The 18,585-nt window shown below is 40.1% G+C and overlaps 1 protein-coding gene across 2 annotated transcripts in view; it reads left to right on the forward strand.

Annotated features, from left to right (window-relative positions):
• Positions 1 to 18,585, forward strand: part of SIM2 (SIM bHLH transcription factor 2) — a 71,005-nt gene that overhangs the window by 15,220 nt on the left and 37,200 nt on the right. For both annotated transcript variants that reach the window (XM_054048920.1, XM_054048928.1), the window contains exons 3-4: positions 3,264 to 3,353; positions 10,337 to 10,445. In XM_054048920.1, coding sequence (XP_053904895.1) covers positions 3,264 to 3,353; positions 10,337 to 10,445 — 199 coding nt within the window. The remainder of the gene's footprint in view (positions 1 to 3,263; positions 3,354 to 10,336; positions 10,446 to 18,585) is intronic.

Genomic DNA, 18,585 nt, shown 5'->3' on the forward strand with positions numbered 1-18,585 from the left:
GTTTTAATTGCACTGCTAAACAATAGAATACTAATTGAAATTTAATAAATATTTTTGATGTTTTTCTACATTTTCAAATATATTGATTTCAATTACAACACAGAATACAAAGTGTACAGTGCTCACTTTATATTATTATTGATTACTAATATTTGCACTGTGAAAATGATAAAAGAAATAGTATTTTTCAATTCACCTCATACAAGTACTGTAGTGGAATCTCTTTATCGTGAAAGTACAACCTACAAATGTAGATTTTTTTTGTGATATAACTGCACTCAAAAACATAACAATGTAAAACTTCAGAACCTACTTCTCCTTCAGCCAATTGCTAAGAGAAACAAGTGTGTTTACATTTACAGGAGATAATGCTGCCTGCTTCTTATTTACAATGCTATTGAACAGGGCTGGCTTTAGGCACCAGCAAAACAAGCTGGTGCTTGGGGCGGCACATTTTTAGGGGCGGCATGGCCGGCGCCAGAATGCTGCTGCTGCCGCCCCTAAAAATGTGCCCCGGCCGCCCTAGCTCACCTCCGCTGCTGCTGCCTGGGAGGGAGGGGGAGACTCCGAGTGGCTGCTTCTCCCCCTCTCTCCCAGGCTTGAGAGATTTGGGGAAGGGGCAGAGTTGAGGTGGGGCCGGGGGTGGGGTAATTAAAAAACGGGGTGGGGGTGGCGGCCAAAATAGTTTTTGCTTGGGGCGGCAAAAATCCTAGAGCCGGCCCTGCTATTGAAAGTGAGAACAGGCACTTTTGTAGCCAGCTTTGCAAGGTATTTACATACCAGATATGCTAAACATTTGTATGCCCCTTCATGCTTTGGCTACCATTCCAGAGGCCATGCTTCCATGCTGATGATGCTCGTTAAAAAAATAATGTGTTAATTACATTTGTGAATGAACTCCTTGGGGGAGAATTGTATGTTTCCTGCTCTGTTTTACCCACATTCTGCCATATGTAGAACTTGTCATCAGCATGGAAGCATGTCCTCTGGAATGGTGGCCAAAGCATGAAAGGGCATACGAATGTTTAGCATATCTGGTACGTAAATACTTTGCAACGCCGGCTACAACATTGCCACACGATCACCTCTTCTCATTTGCAGGTGACATTGTAAACAAGAAGCGGGCAGCATTATCTCCTGCAAATGTAAACAAACTTGTTTGTCTGAGCGATTGGCTGAACAAGAAGTAGGACTGAGTGGACTTGTAGGCTCTAAAGTTTTACATTGTTTTATCTTTGAATGCAGTTATTTTTTGTACATAATTCTACATTTGTAAGTTCAACTTTCATGATAAAGAGATTGCACTACAGTACTTGTATTAGGTGAATTGAAAAATACAATTTCTTTTGTTTTACAGTGCAAATATTTGTAATGAAAATAAATATAAAGTGAGCACTGTACACTTTGTATTCTGTGTTGTCGTTGAAATAGATATATTTGAAAATGTAATAAATGCCCAAAAATATTTAAATAAATGGTATTCTATTATTAACAGCATGATTAATCGTGATTAATATTTTTAATAACTTGACAGCCCTAATAAATATATTTAGGCAAGATTTGGTAATTGCTCTGCTGGAGATGTTATCATCTAGCTCATTAAATATGCACTTTGAATTTTATTTCAAATAAATTTAGTTGATATGTTGGTTTGGAGCCATTGGTCTATCTTGAAAATTTGTATGTAGGTACATAATAAAAATCTTTATGAAAGCCTTTGCTTGTACAGTAGCTACTTAATCTCTTAGTTATTTTACATTTTGTTTAGTGTCAAAAGCAGTTAGGTAATATTATGTGCTAATTACCTGTAAATGATGCATAAAATGGATTTTACTTCTAAATTATAATGCTCAAAAATTATATTAAATCAGCACAGTTACTGTCAACTCTTTTTTAATACTAGCACCTGGGCTGATATTTTGTATGCCAAATTTCAACTCTAAGCAACAATTTTTCTAGCTGAGTTGGAAACCCCTAACAATAATTCTAATGGAAGAATGGACATAACTTTAACTATAAGATTGGGAACAGCAATTGAAAGTTGACAATAATGTTTAAAGTAAAATTTTTATTTAAGGATGCAATGATTTCTTTCCCATTTTAATATATCTACAAAGTTTTGTTTATGTTGGAGGGGGATAAAAAAGAGTAAAGCTAAAAAGTAATCTGGTTTCAATTACATGCTGTAAAAATAGTTAGTAGGCCAGAAAATAATTTGGAATATTTTTTATTAGGGCCACATTGTGTGCACTGCTTTTACAGGATTTTATTGCATTCCTCCTAGTTCAGTATCCTAAAATATGAATTAGTAAATAGACAAGGCAGTTGCTTTATCTCTGTACTTTAGAAGTTAGTTTCCCCCTCCCAAAAATACATGTTTATTTTTCAGTGATCTACATGTGTACAGGTATTTGGCCAGGAAGTTCAAAAGTGATTAGTGATTTTAGATATCTCTGATTTTCCTAAGCACTGGCCTTCTGAAAAATCAAGCCCTTATTAAAATACAATATAAAGCACCTCAAAATTGAGGCAACCAAAATCATTAGATACTTTTGAAAATCATGGCCGTCTTTGTACAGTTTTAATTTCTATCCTGTCAATCTTTTCTTTATGGGATAATTAAATCTTTCAAACCTTTACTCACATGAGTAATCATTACTTTCAAGTTAGACCTCATGTGAGTAAGGATTATCAGGATCAGGCCCCGAGTTTGCATTAAATGTTACCATTAGTTAAGATTGTCAGGTTGCAATGTTAGTGATAAATGTCTACAATGTTTCACTTTCAGTCTGATGAAGTTTCCTTTATGGATTGTTTCTTTCTGAAGCTGTCATGGGCTTTTTCATCCCTGGCAAGTTCCAAATAGCTATGAAGAAGACAATTCTCTGTCCACAAAGCATAAATAAAAATATAGTAGAAGGAATTTAAAACATTGCTCAATTCTGCCATTACATCGTAAAAATGGCCTGTAGAGCATTGGATACCTTAAGTACCACATAATTCAGGATTTGTGCTAAATACTAAAGTAACCCAAGTTAATAGGAGAATGTTAACTTAAAGTGCAGCATAACTTCTGTAAGGGGATAATGAAGTGGATTTCACAAATTTGTGTTTGAATAATATTCTTCACAGGGACAGTATGGGTTAAATATTTCTTTTTAATAATATATTTTCTGCTTGGGAGGGGAAACACTTTAAAAATCTTTATTTTAAATTATCAATTAACCTGTGAGATTTTTATCCAAAATATTTCTTTATTGCAGACATTGGATGGATTTGTTTTTGTGGTAGCATCTGATGGCAAAATAATGTATATCTCTGAAACCGCATCTGTTCATCTCGGTTTATCCCAGGTAGGAGTAACTTTCTGCCCATCTGTTAAATACTGATGTACTATGGTAATATCTTGGTCAGTGTATTAGGTTTTGTTTTTTGCAGTGGGGTCTTAAGCTTCAATTTTGTTCTGATCTTAAGTTTTCTTTTATTTAAGTAAAGCCATTTGCTTAGAGCGGCAATGTGATTATCTTACCTTGTATCTTTTCTTGTTGATTAAATTTTACTTCCTATTACCTTTAATAAGGTTGATAAATATTTTTGCAAACTGGAGGTAGTTTCTGAGCTTGAGCCTGGAACTCAAAGCTACTGCCTGCATGGTAATGCCGTACATCTCAGAAAAAAAAAAGTGAAGATTTCCAGTGCATACGTTTTGTATTGCATGTGACACTGAGAATTGCTAAAATATAAAGGCTACTACAGGAGTGTGTGGGTGTGGCTCTGTGGCCTGCCGTGAGCAGGTGGTCAAACTAGATGATCATGATGGCCCCTTCTGGCCTTATAGTCTATGAATCTATGAGAGAGAAAATCTGATGTGGAACATGTCTTACTGGAAATGTACTTTTTTGGGGGGGGAGGGGAAGGTGGGCAGAGGGCAGATTTGAGTTTTTACATGGAATTCAGGGTCATTTTTCCTGAATTTTTACAGCTCAATGATCTTTTCAGTAAAGTGTTTTATATACTTGTGATAGAACTTGTAAATCTCAGTTTACTACTGTTTTGCACAAGAAGTAGAAGGTTTTTGTTTGTTTGTTTTTAGGACACTTCTAAATTTTTACCTTTTCAGAGTAAGTACAACAGCAAATAGAATTAGAAGTGTATATGTTGTAAGAAGCGTGGTTCCATGAGTTTGTTTGAAAATATCTTCTACAAATTTGGAGACATAATACCTGATCCAAAGCTCACTGAAGTCCATTGGAAAGGTGCTATTGATTCACTGGGCTCTGCATTAGCCTCACAAAGAACACAACTTTTTGTAAAGGGTCTTCCATAGCAGCTGCATCCCAAATGCTTTGCAGAATTGATAAAACGGATAAATGATTAATGGCAGAGAGAGAGAGAGAAATGAAGAGATAAAGGTAAGGGAGGTATGATGTGTTTGCAAATGAGATCTGAAGAGTCAATGAGAGAAGGAAATATAGGAAAACTATCCCAAGACTGCAGGAGTTATGTGGTAGAGATTAAAATGTGCATTTTAAGTCATAATGGAGATTAATGTTGAAAGGAATTGAAGACTATTTGGGTGTATTTTTATAATTGTTTATGCAATTAGAAAAACAACTCTAGAAAGCATGAAAAAGCAAATATTACATATCATATTCTGAAAACATTCCTGATAAACAAGAAAGAAACCTCAGACTATTTTTTTGTAATCTCTGTTAGAAAAGTAATTTTCAGATTTTGACACTACTCAGGGTTCAGTGTGGACACTTACTTTTTCTACCAACTTTTAAAATATATACAAGGAGAATTTTTAATTTAAGCCATTTGTTTATCAAGTCTGCAGTTGCATATATTTGTTGTTTCATAAATTTAAGTGCACCTTTAAATGTCTTTAAATATTGGCTTGTCCTGAAATACTTTCCACGTAAGAGGCTATATTTTCCACTTTGCATTTAGAGCCCTTACTCAAAGCCTCTTTATCCACCTACCTATTAAAAAGATCCATCATAACCATAAATCTTGAAATTGATCCACTTACACAGAAAAATTATTCTACAGCAATGGGTGTTCCACCCACCATCGCTGAAGTGTTTCTTCATTCTCTTGTGTTTGTCAAGAGAATGAAGAAACATTTCAGCGATGGTGGGTGGAACACCCATTGCTGTAGAATAATATATAAATCCCAGTGAAATAAAAAAACTACAGAATCATTCGGAGAATAAAATAAGTTGAATATGCCAGATTCAAAGAAACTGTATTGAAGTTCACCCTTGTGCAGGGGATCACCACCACTTCCGTGTCATTTAAAGCCTTTAAATTGGACATATGCTGGCCTTATGCACAGAATTTCACCCCTGTCCTTAAGTACATCTTTATGCACTCTCACTGAAATCCATGGGAGTTTTTCCTGAGGAAGGACTGGTGCATTTGGCCCATAAAGTTTACTGAAGCAAGATTAACCAGAAAATTCTTGAATATCCTGCAGTAGTAAGAAGTGGGCTATTGCCTTGAACTCTCAGGAAAGCTGTAGAGCAAAGAGAATGTAAAGATGTGAACTTAGAGCAGGGGTTCCCAAACTTGGTTCACGGCTTGTTCACCTAAGTGTCCGCAGGTACGGCCGCTCGTAGCTCCCAGTGGCCGCAGTTCGCTGTTCCCGGCCAATGGGAGCTGTGGGAAGTGGTGGCCCGGCCTGCGCCACTTTCTGAAGCTCCCATTGGCCAGGAACGGCGAACCACAGCCCCTGGGAGCTGTGAGCGTCTGTACCTGCGGATGCTCAGGCAAACAAAGTGTCTTGCGGCCTGCCAGGGGCTTACCCTGAACAAGCCGCGAACCAAGTTTGGGAACCCCTGACTTAGAGGCAGTTTTTAGGGAGTAGAAAACTATGATTGCTTTAAAAAACACCTCTTTAGGTTTAGTAGCCAGCCCCAACAATTTCACAGTATGCAATCTTTCTGTCTGTTTGTCTATCGATTGTAAAATAAAGTCACTGGATTGGATACCGAATGATACATCACATTCTTTTATTCTCTTTAAAAGAAAAACACAAAACCATCTTCATGTCAGCAGTAATTTGCCGTATTGTGGAATCTCCTTCCACCATCTCTCCATTCTTGATTTTTCAAGGAACAGCTTACTTTTAAACACTGTAATCCTAGGACGGTCTTATAAGCATTTTATTTTTAAAAAATCCTTTGCTAAATGAGGTCTTGTTCCTGCTTCCCTTGAAGTCTCTGGGAGTTTTGCCATTGACATCAATAAGAGCAGAATTGGTCCATAGCAGCAAATTCTTCAAATTTCTCTCACCAAGTCATAATCCTACACTATATTTTCAACAAGAGCTCTTATATCTGAGTTTGGGCTCAGCTTGTCTTGGCTGGCGCTCCAAGTGATGATGATGATTTTAGATAATCTTTTGGAATGTTTATAAAAAGGCCTTTTTTATGAACCATTTCCACTATGAAACTAGATTACAAGTCAATTTTCAGTTAGTGCAATTTGTTGAAACAGGTAATTATGATAAATAAAAAAATACATTAAAAAAAATTTACAAGATATCCTTGAAGATCTGCTGTATTAATCTGTAACTTCAATTAATCCTGATTATAGCTTCAGCAGAAAGAACAGCGAGTCACTTACCCCTTCTGATTAAGCTTTTGGTAGTCAACACATTTAACTATGTTTACAAATGTATAAGCAACATTAAAGATATTTTCTTAACTTGTATTTTTCCCACTAATTCAGTGTTTTTTTAGACACAATTTACACACAAGTATCAGAAGCAACAATTTTTAAAAGTCCTATCTTACTCCATGTCAGTTTTTGCAACAGCAGGAATAGTAAATACTGAGGACCAGACACTCATCTGGTTTAAATCAGCATAGCTCTATTAAAGTCAGCGGATCTATATTGATTTACGCTAGCTGAGGATCTGACCCTATGTGTCCTTACTCCGTGAATAATAAAAGGGGCAAATTCCCCAATGAGGCTTTTCTTAAAAACTGCTGGCACAATGCATCACCCATTACCATTTAAGTTTATATGATCATTTTACTTCATGATTCTTTTATTCATATGTTAACATTTTAAAGAGGAAAGTTCTGTAAATACACATTGCATAGCCATGCACTTATGAGTACATCTAAGAGACAGTGCCATACTGTGCTATCAATTCTTTAGCAGAATCCCTTAGTGAATTCTGCGAGGACTTAAGCTGAAAAATTGATGGTATGTTGTGGGCTGTACAGTTTAAGTGCAACTTGTATATGTGCACATGCACACAGATATACACATTACTACTTACGTGACTTATAGACTGCAGGGAAAACCCTTTTTAAATAGAAGCAAAGAAAATTATTGTGAAAAATAGATTTTGCAGTTTTGAAAGTGTGGGCTGGCACTCCAACCATTTTCTGATTCCACAAGAGCAAAACTTATATTTAATTTTTGATAAATCTTGAAATATTTAACCAAAAACATCTGAACTTGCTAAAGTTTGTTTTACTTTCATCCAGTAAGTATACTAATGGCAAAATATATAATTATTTTCTTCCAGTATCCATTTATTTAGTCCTCTGTTTATTATGAATCATTTCTTGGCAGAAAGAAAATATACAGCGGAGTTACACATAAAAAAGCTCTTAGTAGGAAACAAATGCAACTGGTAATAAGTAGGTATTTACAAATATTAAAATGCTTCATCCAGGATCTGGTTTAATAAGCCTGATGCGTGAGACTGTAGAAGTTTTATGGATTCAACCATATAATTTATTTTTTAAGTTGTTAGTATTTTATTGCATGTTTAAAAAGCACATATGCATATTTTATAACAGGAGACAGTTGTCAGTTCAAAAATTATGTACAAACATTTTGGTTATTTGACTATTATGTAGCCCCAGATTTTTGAAGATGGTTTTGGGTTTCTCAGATTTATTTAACAATCAACAGATCAAATTTTGCTGTCACTTAGATATGTGGCACTGCATTGATTTCATTGGGGTTACACATGCATAACAGAATAGAATTTATCCCTATATCTATATTCAAGAAAGCGAGCTGTGTTACCTTTGAGAAATAAGCCATGTGATCTGAAGCTCAGTGTAGGTAAAATTGTGACCATGGGCCCAATTCTGAGAATCCTTCTGTGACTAGTCCTTGCTTGGGTGAGTAGTCCCATTTAAGTCAACAGGATTACTTGCAAAAGCAAGGGCTACTCACGTGAATTAGGTTTTGCAGGATTGGTCCCCATGTGAGGATTATGATCAATTAAATATGCAAGTCTTTTGGATTAACCTAATTAGTGTTTGTAATTAGCTTTGCAGGGCAGGTGGAGGAAAGAATGCCTTTGTACAGCGGACGGAATAAAAGAGATCTGAGGGTATCCTTCCTATGAACATTTTTTATAACTACATTCCATTTGGTACAGTCTGATTCATTTCAAAGGCAAAAAGCCTGCTCTTCAGAAATATCCTTATGAGCTAAGGATAAAAGCTATTTTAAGAGGAGATAGTTCCAGACAGAGGGTTAAACTCAGAGGGACAGGAAAGTCCATAGACCCTACCTCCCCACATTTCGGTTTGAACATTCATCCAAACTCAGTCTTTCTCCAGTAAGATTTTTTGCTTGTTCTGTTTCCTTGACAGCTTAGAGCAATGCAAATCACAGTGCTCTAAAAACATTGTATTAGAGCTTTTGTGAAAATCATAGTCTGTCTATAATCATAGACATACTATGGATCAATCTGCTACTTTTGCAGATTGATAAAATAATGTTTTATTTCTTTTACAAAGAGTGAAAAAAAAATCACAAGTTACAAAAAGATTCATCCTTGTGTACTTCCAATCCTTCACCAGCCACTAAAGCCAAAATATACTGAGCTGGTGTTGATGTTCCTACCTGTTGTAATCCTGAAAAGGAATGATCCCAAATATTTTCTCATAGGGGCAATGATTTATGTGAACTAACATTGTTAATTTGGTATCTCTTGTTTTCCTTCTGCAACTGAAAACTGTCTGTTTAAAGAAATGTGCTAATATCTGGTTGGAATATTGAATGTGTACCAGGGGTTTTGTTTTTTTGGAAGTGGGGGTGGGTAGGGGAGGGAGAGATGGAAGGGAACAGTGGGGAATAGATGGCTAGAAAGAATTAGTTTGTATAGTGCTGGGAAGAGACATTCCATGAATAATGCAGAAAACGGAACTATGAGAGACATTTTCGGGAAAAGATTGCTTTGTGGGCTAGACAACTTCATTTATTCTAAAGAAAAGGCAACTCACACATCTTAGCAAATCAGTAGGATTGGCCCAGAAGAATAGGTTAAATTACTTCACCTCTCAGCTGTCTCTGATCTTTGGGGCCCAATGCACATCAGGCCACAATGAACAATTGGGTAGCCTGACACTAATTTAAAACACAAGCTCAAAGTATTGGTTCTCTACTTAAATCCATTACTGCATCTATCTGGAGACTTTTTGTTGAGGCGTTTTTACATGTGCCAAACAAAGTTAGCAAAAAGGACATACAGCACATGCCAGCTGTAATGGTGCTCCCAGCCTCTACACTATATTTATTATGTACGTCACATATAGAAAGGGACAAATACTATGACAGAAACACATCCATGTGTGAACAGAGGTTCAGAGCAAGTGAGAAATAGGAATATGCTCTATTGAGGAAATTAAGGACAAATAAAACTCTTGCTGAGCTGGTCTTTTTTTTTATTCTGCACATTTATTTGAAGCAGGAGATGCTGGATCCAATGTTCATTGATACAAGTGGGAATAGCTCCACTGAATTAAATGGGCACTAGACTTGGTCCTAATAACAATTTGGATTGTATTTTTGGAGGGCATTTACAGAAAAAAAAGTAACAGGAAATGTATCAATTTGCTGGCTTGGCTGTTAAATTTCAAATACAGACAGAATCTAAATGATGGTTTCTGGGAACATGTAAAACTTTTAGTGTATGTTTGTCTGTGAGAAAAGTTTATGCAGCTTGTGGAGATTTTTTTCCCCCTCTTTGTGGGAAGCTAACACTTCTGTAGCTCCTCTATCATCTCGTCACTTGCCAGCTTTTCCACTAGCAACTCCCCTGTGTGCAGAATAGCACCAGAAATTCCCACAAAAGCTTCCAAAGTGTTAGTTACCACTGAAAAAGGAATGATTCAGTTTAATAGGTATAATTTGGTACATGGTTTTGGTCCAGTAAAAACCACACGTTGTAAGGGTAATGGACTGTATGCACAGTATACAGATGTAGTATACGTAGGTCACTGAAGAATGCTTTATATTATTAAAAGAAAGGCCGTTTGTACTGCCTAATGTTTTATATGTCTCTTGACAGGTGGAGCTTACTGGCAATAGCATTTATGAGTATATACATCCTTCTGACCATGATGAGATGACAGCAGTGCTTACAGCACACCAGCCTCTTCATCCTCACCTCTTACAAGGTACTTCCAGGAGATGTGATCAAATTTCAGCTGAAAAGCTAAAAAAGAAAGCTGCATTCAACACGGCAAGCTTATACATTATCCGGTAAAGCTTTGTGTACACAAATGCAGAATGGGTACCAAATTGATACTGCAGCTCAGCATTTTGGCTTGTAGCAGCATAGGTAATAAGCAGCACTCCTAGATTTATTAGTACCATTCATCCCAGAGGATCTTGGAGCATTTGCAGTTTTAAATTGCAATTCAAACTTTACACAAGGATCATTTCATCCACCTCTGTTACGTAGCCACCTCTGAGGTAGAACATTGCAGCTGCATTATACAGTATTTTAGGAGAGGAAGTGAAGAAGAATATGTTAGCCAGTAGAAAATATGAGGACATATCTCAATGCAATTTGTTAAATTTAGAATTTGGCTATGACACCAGAGGGAATACTCTTTCCTTTATGAAGAATGCAATGGGTTCTTTAATAACTGCAAGCGGTCATGACTTAGGTTTGGTGTCTTACTGAAAAGATAGCGTCTCCAGGAGCAGATTTTTTCCCTAACATCATACTGGGGCATTGATTCATTACCAACTCAGAAGGAAAGTGTCACCTACTGAATCACCAGAGCTACTTCTTGAAGCATGCGGCGGTATAGCGGGGTACTGGGTACTGACCTAGCACAGTACTGCTTAGGGTAAAGGTTAGTAAGCAATCAGGTGTTTCAGAGGAGAAGGCAAAGCACTGTATTGAAATACACAGCTCAGACCGGAAACATCTAGTCCACAGTGGGCATGTTCACAGAATTAACACAACTATTAGCATCGTCCTGCACTTATTAATATTACATCATCTCATTAGCATAACTACTGCCATACTAATAATGTGATACCTATGTTTACCCTATCCCTTTTAGCTAATTTACTTCCCCATGACAATACTTTGAACTTTAAAATAACAGAACTGTTTCAGATTCATCATGTTTAATACATTTTGACATATTTTTCAAAATTGCTTAATCATTCAGTTATAGCTTGTTTCCGTCCTGTCAGTATTGGATTGGTTTTCTCAGGACATGGCGACTAATAACATGGCACACTCCAGGCTACTTATGTTGCAGTTCTACTTAGAACTGTACTGTTTTGCTTATATGCATATCTGTGAAATCTCTGCACCTGGGGATCTTGACAGTGACTCTGTCTGTAGTGACTCCACCAGAATGAACAGAGGTCCTTGTGTACACTCATCTGTTTCTTAAGGAATCAAGCTGTCACTAGTTTCCCCCCATGTGTTCATGGGTAGCTGGGCTGTCTCAGGTATTTCAAGTAAATCTCAAGTATCTCTGGCTGTCCATTTTCTCAATATCTGTGTGGATGTAACAACACTAGCTGACTTCCAGCTGTAACTGTCCATTCTCAAATGGTCTAGCTGCCCAGCTATCAGGCTGGACAGTGGTGTTGTATTTATGTCAAAGTACAGTTTGTTTAATTCTCTTTCCTCCAGTTGTAGTTATACATCTTGTACTTGCTCAGGGCTTGAGTAACTGAACTTCTGTCAGAAGTGAGGTTGTTGTGTGTCTGACCATTTACATAGGTTCTGGGGGAAATAATCCTCTTGGTGGACTTTCAGGGACCGATGTGTATCCATCATGTTTCATTAAGAGATTTTTCTCTCTCTGAATAGCTTGTAGGCAATGTGTTGTTCTGTGGCTATTTTGGCAAGGAGGTTGTGAGTTCAGATGAGGAGGCCTTCACAAATTCTTGAAAACAAGCTCCATGGTCATGTATTCCATGCCCGGCTGTGACATTTTGGGGAATCTGCTTGTACAACTTATGAATTCTGGTTGATGGTGTGAAGCTCATATTATGAAAATTATTAAAATTGTATCATCTGTGTGGATGTTGAATCCCCCATTTGCTGACAGAGCCATAGAATGTCTATCCCAAACCAGGTCCAATGGAGAGTTATTAACTTTAATGACTGTGCTCTGGACTGAACAATGGGTACATGAAGGAGGCTGAGTGAAGCCTGTCTGGAGGGAGGCGTAAGTGGAGAGAGTGGAAAATTCCCAACAGGAAAAAGGTGATAAAACAGGGAGTTAAAAAGGACTCACCGAAGGAATTTTGGAAGGCTTTGGAGGAAGTTTGAGGCCAGCGAGAAGAAGAGACAGTGGGGGACATGGGGGTCAGGAGATCCAGTTTAATGGTGGGGCTATCCAAGGATAGAGAAAGCTAGCTGGGGTAGAGAAGGCTCCGTGTTCCTGAAGAGAAGTCATGAGCTTCAAGGGAAGGATTCTGGACACCCCAGAGGGGTACTCTGCCCAAGCCAAAAGAACTCTCCAGGGTGGCGAAGGAAAGCTGAGGCAGGGAAATGCATGAGGGGCATAGATCTGTGTATTTCTTATTCTTATAAGAGTTTGGTGTTTTAGGATCCTGTGAAAAGTCTTTGGGTCTGTTGGCTCCACTAGCTCATACCTCAGAGGAGGTAAACTGTAAACCAGGAGGGCTCACACTTTGGTGAGATTCTAAGGTGAGCAAGAGCTGCTGGGGAAGTTTCAGTTTCTAGGCAACTGGACTGTCAAGTTCCTACTGTGAGACACAGAGGTTTACACCTGGAGTGCATGCCGAGGGAGAGAGTCCTAAAGCCAGGAACGGTGCCTGCACTTTGCCCAAACCCAGCAAGTTAAAAGCACATGGGATTAAGCAATTGGATCTTTTCACAGCACTCTGGTCAGTGTCCAACATGGGGAACTTGACTCAATCTTACACTTGCCAACTTTATATGGGTAATCATTTATCTGGCGAGCTTGTTATTTGTGAAAGCTCTATGAATTTAGAGTAGTGATAAATTAATAGGAATTAGATTGTCAAATTCAAATAAATCCTCTCTTAGGCTCAGTCAGGATAGAGCTAGGATTTCATGACTGTGGCTTTTTTTGTTTGTGCTTGTCTGAATCAATATATGTAAGCTCTTATCTCAGTCCCAAACAGGATATCTGCTGTTCCTTGCTTACATTTTTCTAGACCTAGATGACTGGTCCTTTTTTTTCCAAAATAGCCTCAGGTTGAGGTTTAATTGTGCTCTTTCTTTGGGCTATCCTTGTAAAAAATGTTAATTTCAATTTGCACACAGTTCTTTGTGTTTCAGTGTGGAATTCTGCTGATTTTATAAATAGCACCATAATAGACACATGCCTCATACCTATTTTCAGGTGGTAGGTGATCTCTTTATTGCTCTGCTAATGGCATCTGCTATGTGTAGCTCCTTACCAACTTTATTTTCCACATGAAGATGTTTTAGCATCATACACTGGATTCTAGGTGGTGCTAAAGATGGAGTTTTTACCAATCATTTGGAAATTTGTTTAATCAGCTTCTATATGGATATTTTCTCTTTCATAATCTATAATGTATTAGTGGAAATTAAGATGAACAGTTGCCAACATCTTATTTGGAATCTAAGCATTTTTTTCCTCCTGTGTTGCTTAGGGATCTTGATGCAAAAGCCTTCCTGCAAAAGGCATGACTCTAGGCCTAGGACAGTGTTTGCCAAATAGTGGATCACGACCACGAGTGTGTTCATGGGAAGATTCTAGATGGGTCGTCATGTCCAGGGCCAGATTAACCCATCACTGGGTCTTGGCCTAGGCAAACTTACATTTCTCCCCTTCAGGGCAACTGGGCCAAACCAATGGTGCTGTGACACTGTGCGCTAGATCACAACGCCTGGAATGGAGAGTGCGGCCCAGGATCATGGGACAGGAGCCACTGGTGCAGCGTGGGCTCGACCACCCCCCCACTCCACAGCAGACCAGGACTAGGGTTGCTGGGCCAGAGCTGAGGGTGGGTCACAAAAAAATACAAAATGGAGCTGGTGGGTTGCCTGAGTGAAAAGTTTGGGAATCACTGCTTCAGGACATGCATCTGGCTTACCTAAATCACATTTTAAAACTGATGGAGTGGTGTTTATTGTTTAATAGATCAAATTGCTGGTTTACATTTGTATTTTCAATGCCTTTATGGACTCATTAATTATTGAAGTATAGAGTGAAATCCTGGCCCCACTGAAGTCAAGGGAATTTTTGTGATTGACTTTGAAAGTGAGGATTCCATCCAATCAGTGAATTTTGCCATATAGTTTATTATTCAGATAAACTGCTGTTGATCTTCTTTGACTTCAAATAAATCCCTGGTGTAAAGGGCATTTCCACTAATGTGTTTATGGTACCTGAATTAGAAATTAAAGCCACTTTTATCAGTTTATGTCCCAGTTATTTTTGACTCTAAATTCAGTTTTTGTCATTTCCCTTCTCTTTAAAGCTTGCCCAAGTTGTCAGGGTACCTTGTCCAAATAAAAAGCTCTCCATTATAATTTTGGAGAGATTTACAAGGTTTTAATCTGTAAAGTTACTTTTTGACGTTTCCCAGGAGCAGAACTAGTACCATACTGCAGTCATTTCAATTAATAATACACCTCTACCCCAATATAACACGACCAGATATAACACGAATTCGGATATAATGCGGTAAAGCAACGCTCTGGGGTGGGGTGGGGGGAGCGGGACTGTGCACTCCGACGGATCAAAGCAAGTTCGATATAACGTGGTTTCACCTATAATGCAGTAAGATTTTTTGGCTCCCGAGGATAGCGTTATCAGGGTAGCGGTGTATCTAAAAGTCACTAGTTTACAGCCTTGCTTAGGATAGCTCAGTGGTTTGAGCATTGGCCTGCTAAACCCAGGGTTGTCAGAGTTCAATCCTTGAGGGGGCAATTTAGGGATCTGGGGCAAAACAATCTGTCAGGGATAGTACGTGGTCCTGCTGTGAAGGCAGGGGACTGGACTTGGTGACCTTTCAAGGTCCCTTCCAGTTCTACATTTCTGTGATTTAACTTTACTTGTCAAAATATATGTCCCACATCTAATACTCAGAACATTATTCAGTGAAAACTAGTTTAACCTGCCAAATCAGCAAAGGAGCAAAAATATTCTACATGATGTAGATAAAGCCATCAAATGTGAACATAAATATCTGTACTCTTCAATTCTTCTTAGAGATATGCGGTCCCTATGTGGATGCGCATGCACAATAACTGTTCATAGTAGTGTCCGTTGACCTGCATGTGTGTCGACTGTGTGGTGTGTCTGAGGCTTTAAGAGGCTGTGTAGGTCGGCGCCGCTCCAGTTCCCTCTTACTACCACATGGCCAGAATCAGAACCCCTGTTCTTTGGTGCTCTTAGCTTGCTAAGAGAACTATTCTTCTACATTTTTTCTTTCGTATATAGTTTTTTCTCTAGTTGTATATTGTTGTCCATCACATTGATGGCCAGTCAGTTAGATTTCCACCCCTTTGCACTTTCCCTTTGGGACACTTACCCAGCCCAGGGACTCTGCCCCAGCAAGCCAGGTTTAAATACTGTGCTTCTTGCCCCCACTCCTCCTCCATGAGCACCAACGCTGTCTCTATGGTCTGGGCGAAGCCCACGTTGCTGCTCACTGTTCCACCTGTCACTCCTCCCATCCCATATCTGGAAAGACAGAGAGCTTCAGCTGTGCAAGTTGCTTCTGGAGGAGGCTATGTGCTCATGTGTGCCATCGGATCTGGCACCAGCAGATCTGTTGGAGCGCTGCCCAACTCTGGCAGTGAGCACTTTCATGGGACCTTCCCACCCAGCACCACCGTCTCATCACCCAATTCCACTGTGCACACAAGAAACACAGGCATGGATGCCAGGGCGGGTCCCCAATGGTGACCGCCTATAAATGCAGCATAGTCTCACTGCGCATGCAGGTTGGGTGAGAAGTTGCGTGTTGACCCGGATGCTCCTGCTCCAAAGAGCTCTCATGCAGACTGGATGTCCAAGCACCACGCTCTGCCAGCATTGCCTTCAGCCCTAGTGACTGGCCCGCTGCTGTCACCTTTGGCACCGTCCACACCACCACGACTGTCCGGACTTTCCCACTCAGCCCCGTGCACTCCGGGATGCCTGTCCCCTTTGATGCCAATGGCTGAGCTGATGCTGCCGTTTGGTGGCTCTCCTCTGTGCTTGGACCCTCCGGCCGTTCTCGGGCCTCCATCCCCCTTCCACGGAACCTCTCCTGCTCCTGGACTTCCTGGCATTGTCCCATCCTGTGCTTCTGGTCCCAATGGCCTTGCCTTTGCCGGACCCATCTTCGGACTTGGACTGGTCTTCAGACCTTGACCTTGCCTTCTCGCTGGCATGATCCTACAGCCTGGACCCCAGCAGCCAGCCTTATCCACCGGCCTATGGCCCATTTGCCTATCCTTGTTTCCCTTACCCACGGGGAGCACTGATGTTCGGCGACCCCTGTGCTTGGCCTTACTGGCCTTCTTGGGACCCATACTCCGAATGCGCCTGCATCACCGTCCATCCCCGACCCACATTGTTCCGTCCTCTGCCTACGAGGGCCCTCAGGACATTCCTGACACCATGGGCTCTGTTGGCACCTCTGGTTTCGAAGCCCAGGATGCACTCATCCCTCCCTCCTTCTCTTCCTCTCCCCCGATGACCATGTGTAGTATCAGGCCCTGCTTCATCGCATGATGGCAGCCCTCAGTCTGCCCGTGGAGGATGTCTGGGGTCCACAGAACCAGTTCCGGGACATCCTGCAACCCGCTGGACCTTCCCGTATCACCTTGCCCATACACAATGCCATCCTCCAACCCACACAGGCTGTTTGGCACATGCTGGCCTCCTGCTCCCCCACCCCTAACTGGGTGGAACAACATTACTTTGTGCCATCCAAGGGCACAGACTTTTTGTTCACACACCCTCCACCTAACTCCTTGGTGGGCCATGTGGCTACGGAGCGTGCCTGCCAACAACATTTCAAATCTACCCCCCCCACAGACTGGGTGGCGAAGAAACTCAACATTCTTGGGCAAAAGGTCTATTCCACTGTGGGTCTTCAGTTCCGCATCACCAGTTAACAGGCCAACCTGGCTAAGTACGACTTCCTGGCATACACTAAGTTGGCAGACTTCCAGGCCTTCCTTCCCCCGGCAAAGCAGTAGGACTTTCAAAGTTTCCTGGATGAGGGCAAGCTGGTTGCCAAGGTGGCCTTCCAAGCTGTGGTCGATGCCGCCAACACAGCGTCCTAGTCCCTGGCTTCTGCGATAGTGCTCTGCCGCAACTCTTGGCTGCAGTCCGCCGGGTTCCCAAAGAAGCTTCAAACTACACTTGAGGACCTCCACTTTGACAACCATAAGCTTTTCAGTGATAAAACTGATGAGACCCTCCACTCCCTCAAGGATTCCCAGGCCATCCTCCGGTCACTGGGTATCTATATGCCAGCTCCGACCCACAAGCAACACTGGTCATCCTTCCGCTCCTGCCCTCAGGCCACCTGCCAACCCGAGCCATCTCATCACCACCCACGCTCCCAGCGGCCCCGATCTTCTGCTGCCACCACCTCTGCCTTCTCGCAACGCCCATCCCGGCAGAACTTTTGAGTTATGGGTCAGAGATATAAAGTACTAGCCTTTACCCTGTGGAAAATAATACATGAGAGAGGGAATCATGAAAGAAACATGATGATCTTTTCTAAGCTCATACTACAAGAAAAATATAAATACCCGTATTTTAGTAGCTGCCTTCTTTCAGAAGAGATGAAAAATGAGTTAGAGCAATGAAGATGGATTTCATACTTTCACCCCAAGGATAATTAGGGTTGCATAAAGCTAGCCATAATTTCACAGAAATGCTTGGAGAATCTTGTTTAGTAGTCATGTGCAATATGAGTGAACAAATGCTTAAATTAATTATCCAAAATAGCCAGATGCACTTCATTTACTGCACCATGACATTTATCCTGTTTGCAACAGTTTTAAAAAAAAAAGAACAAATCACCAAATTATAAACAGGCCATTTTATTTTTAAACAGTGCTCAAAGTCAGACGTATTGTCTAATGTACAAGCTAAAGAAGGAAAGGGGATAACTGAAATGACACACTTTGTGGAAACTAAAATATAATATATTTTATTTAAAAAATTCCAGAAACAATATATTATCTCTAGAGTTTTCTTCATAATATGTTGCTTGGTTTAGGACCTGGCCCTTTTGTTGCAAGGTTGGTGTTCAAATTGGCTTTATGGTGGGTTTTACATTAACTTCTTTGTGGTTTCTCATATGAGT

The sequence above is a fragment of the Malaclemys terrapin genome, chromosome 1 (assembly GCF_027887155.1).
Source record: "Malaclemys terrapin pileata isolate rMalTer1 chromosome 1, rMalTer1.hap1, whole genome shotgun sequence".
In the NCBI taxonomy this organism is placed as follows: Eukaryota; Metazoa; Chordata; order Testudines; family Emydidae; genus Malaclemys; species Malaclemys terrapin.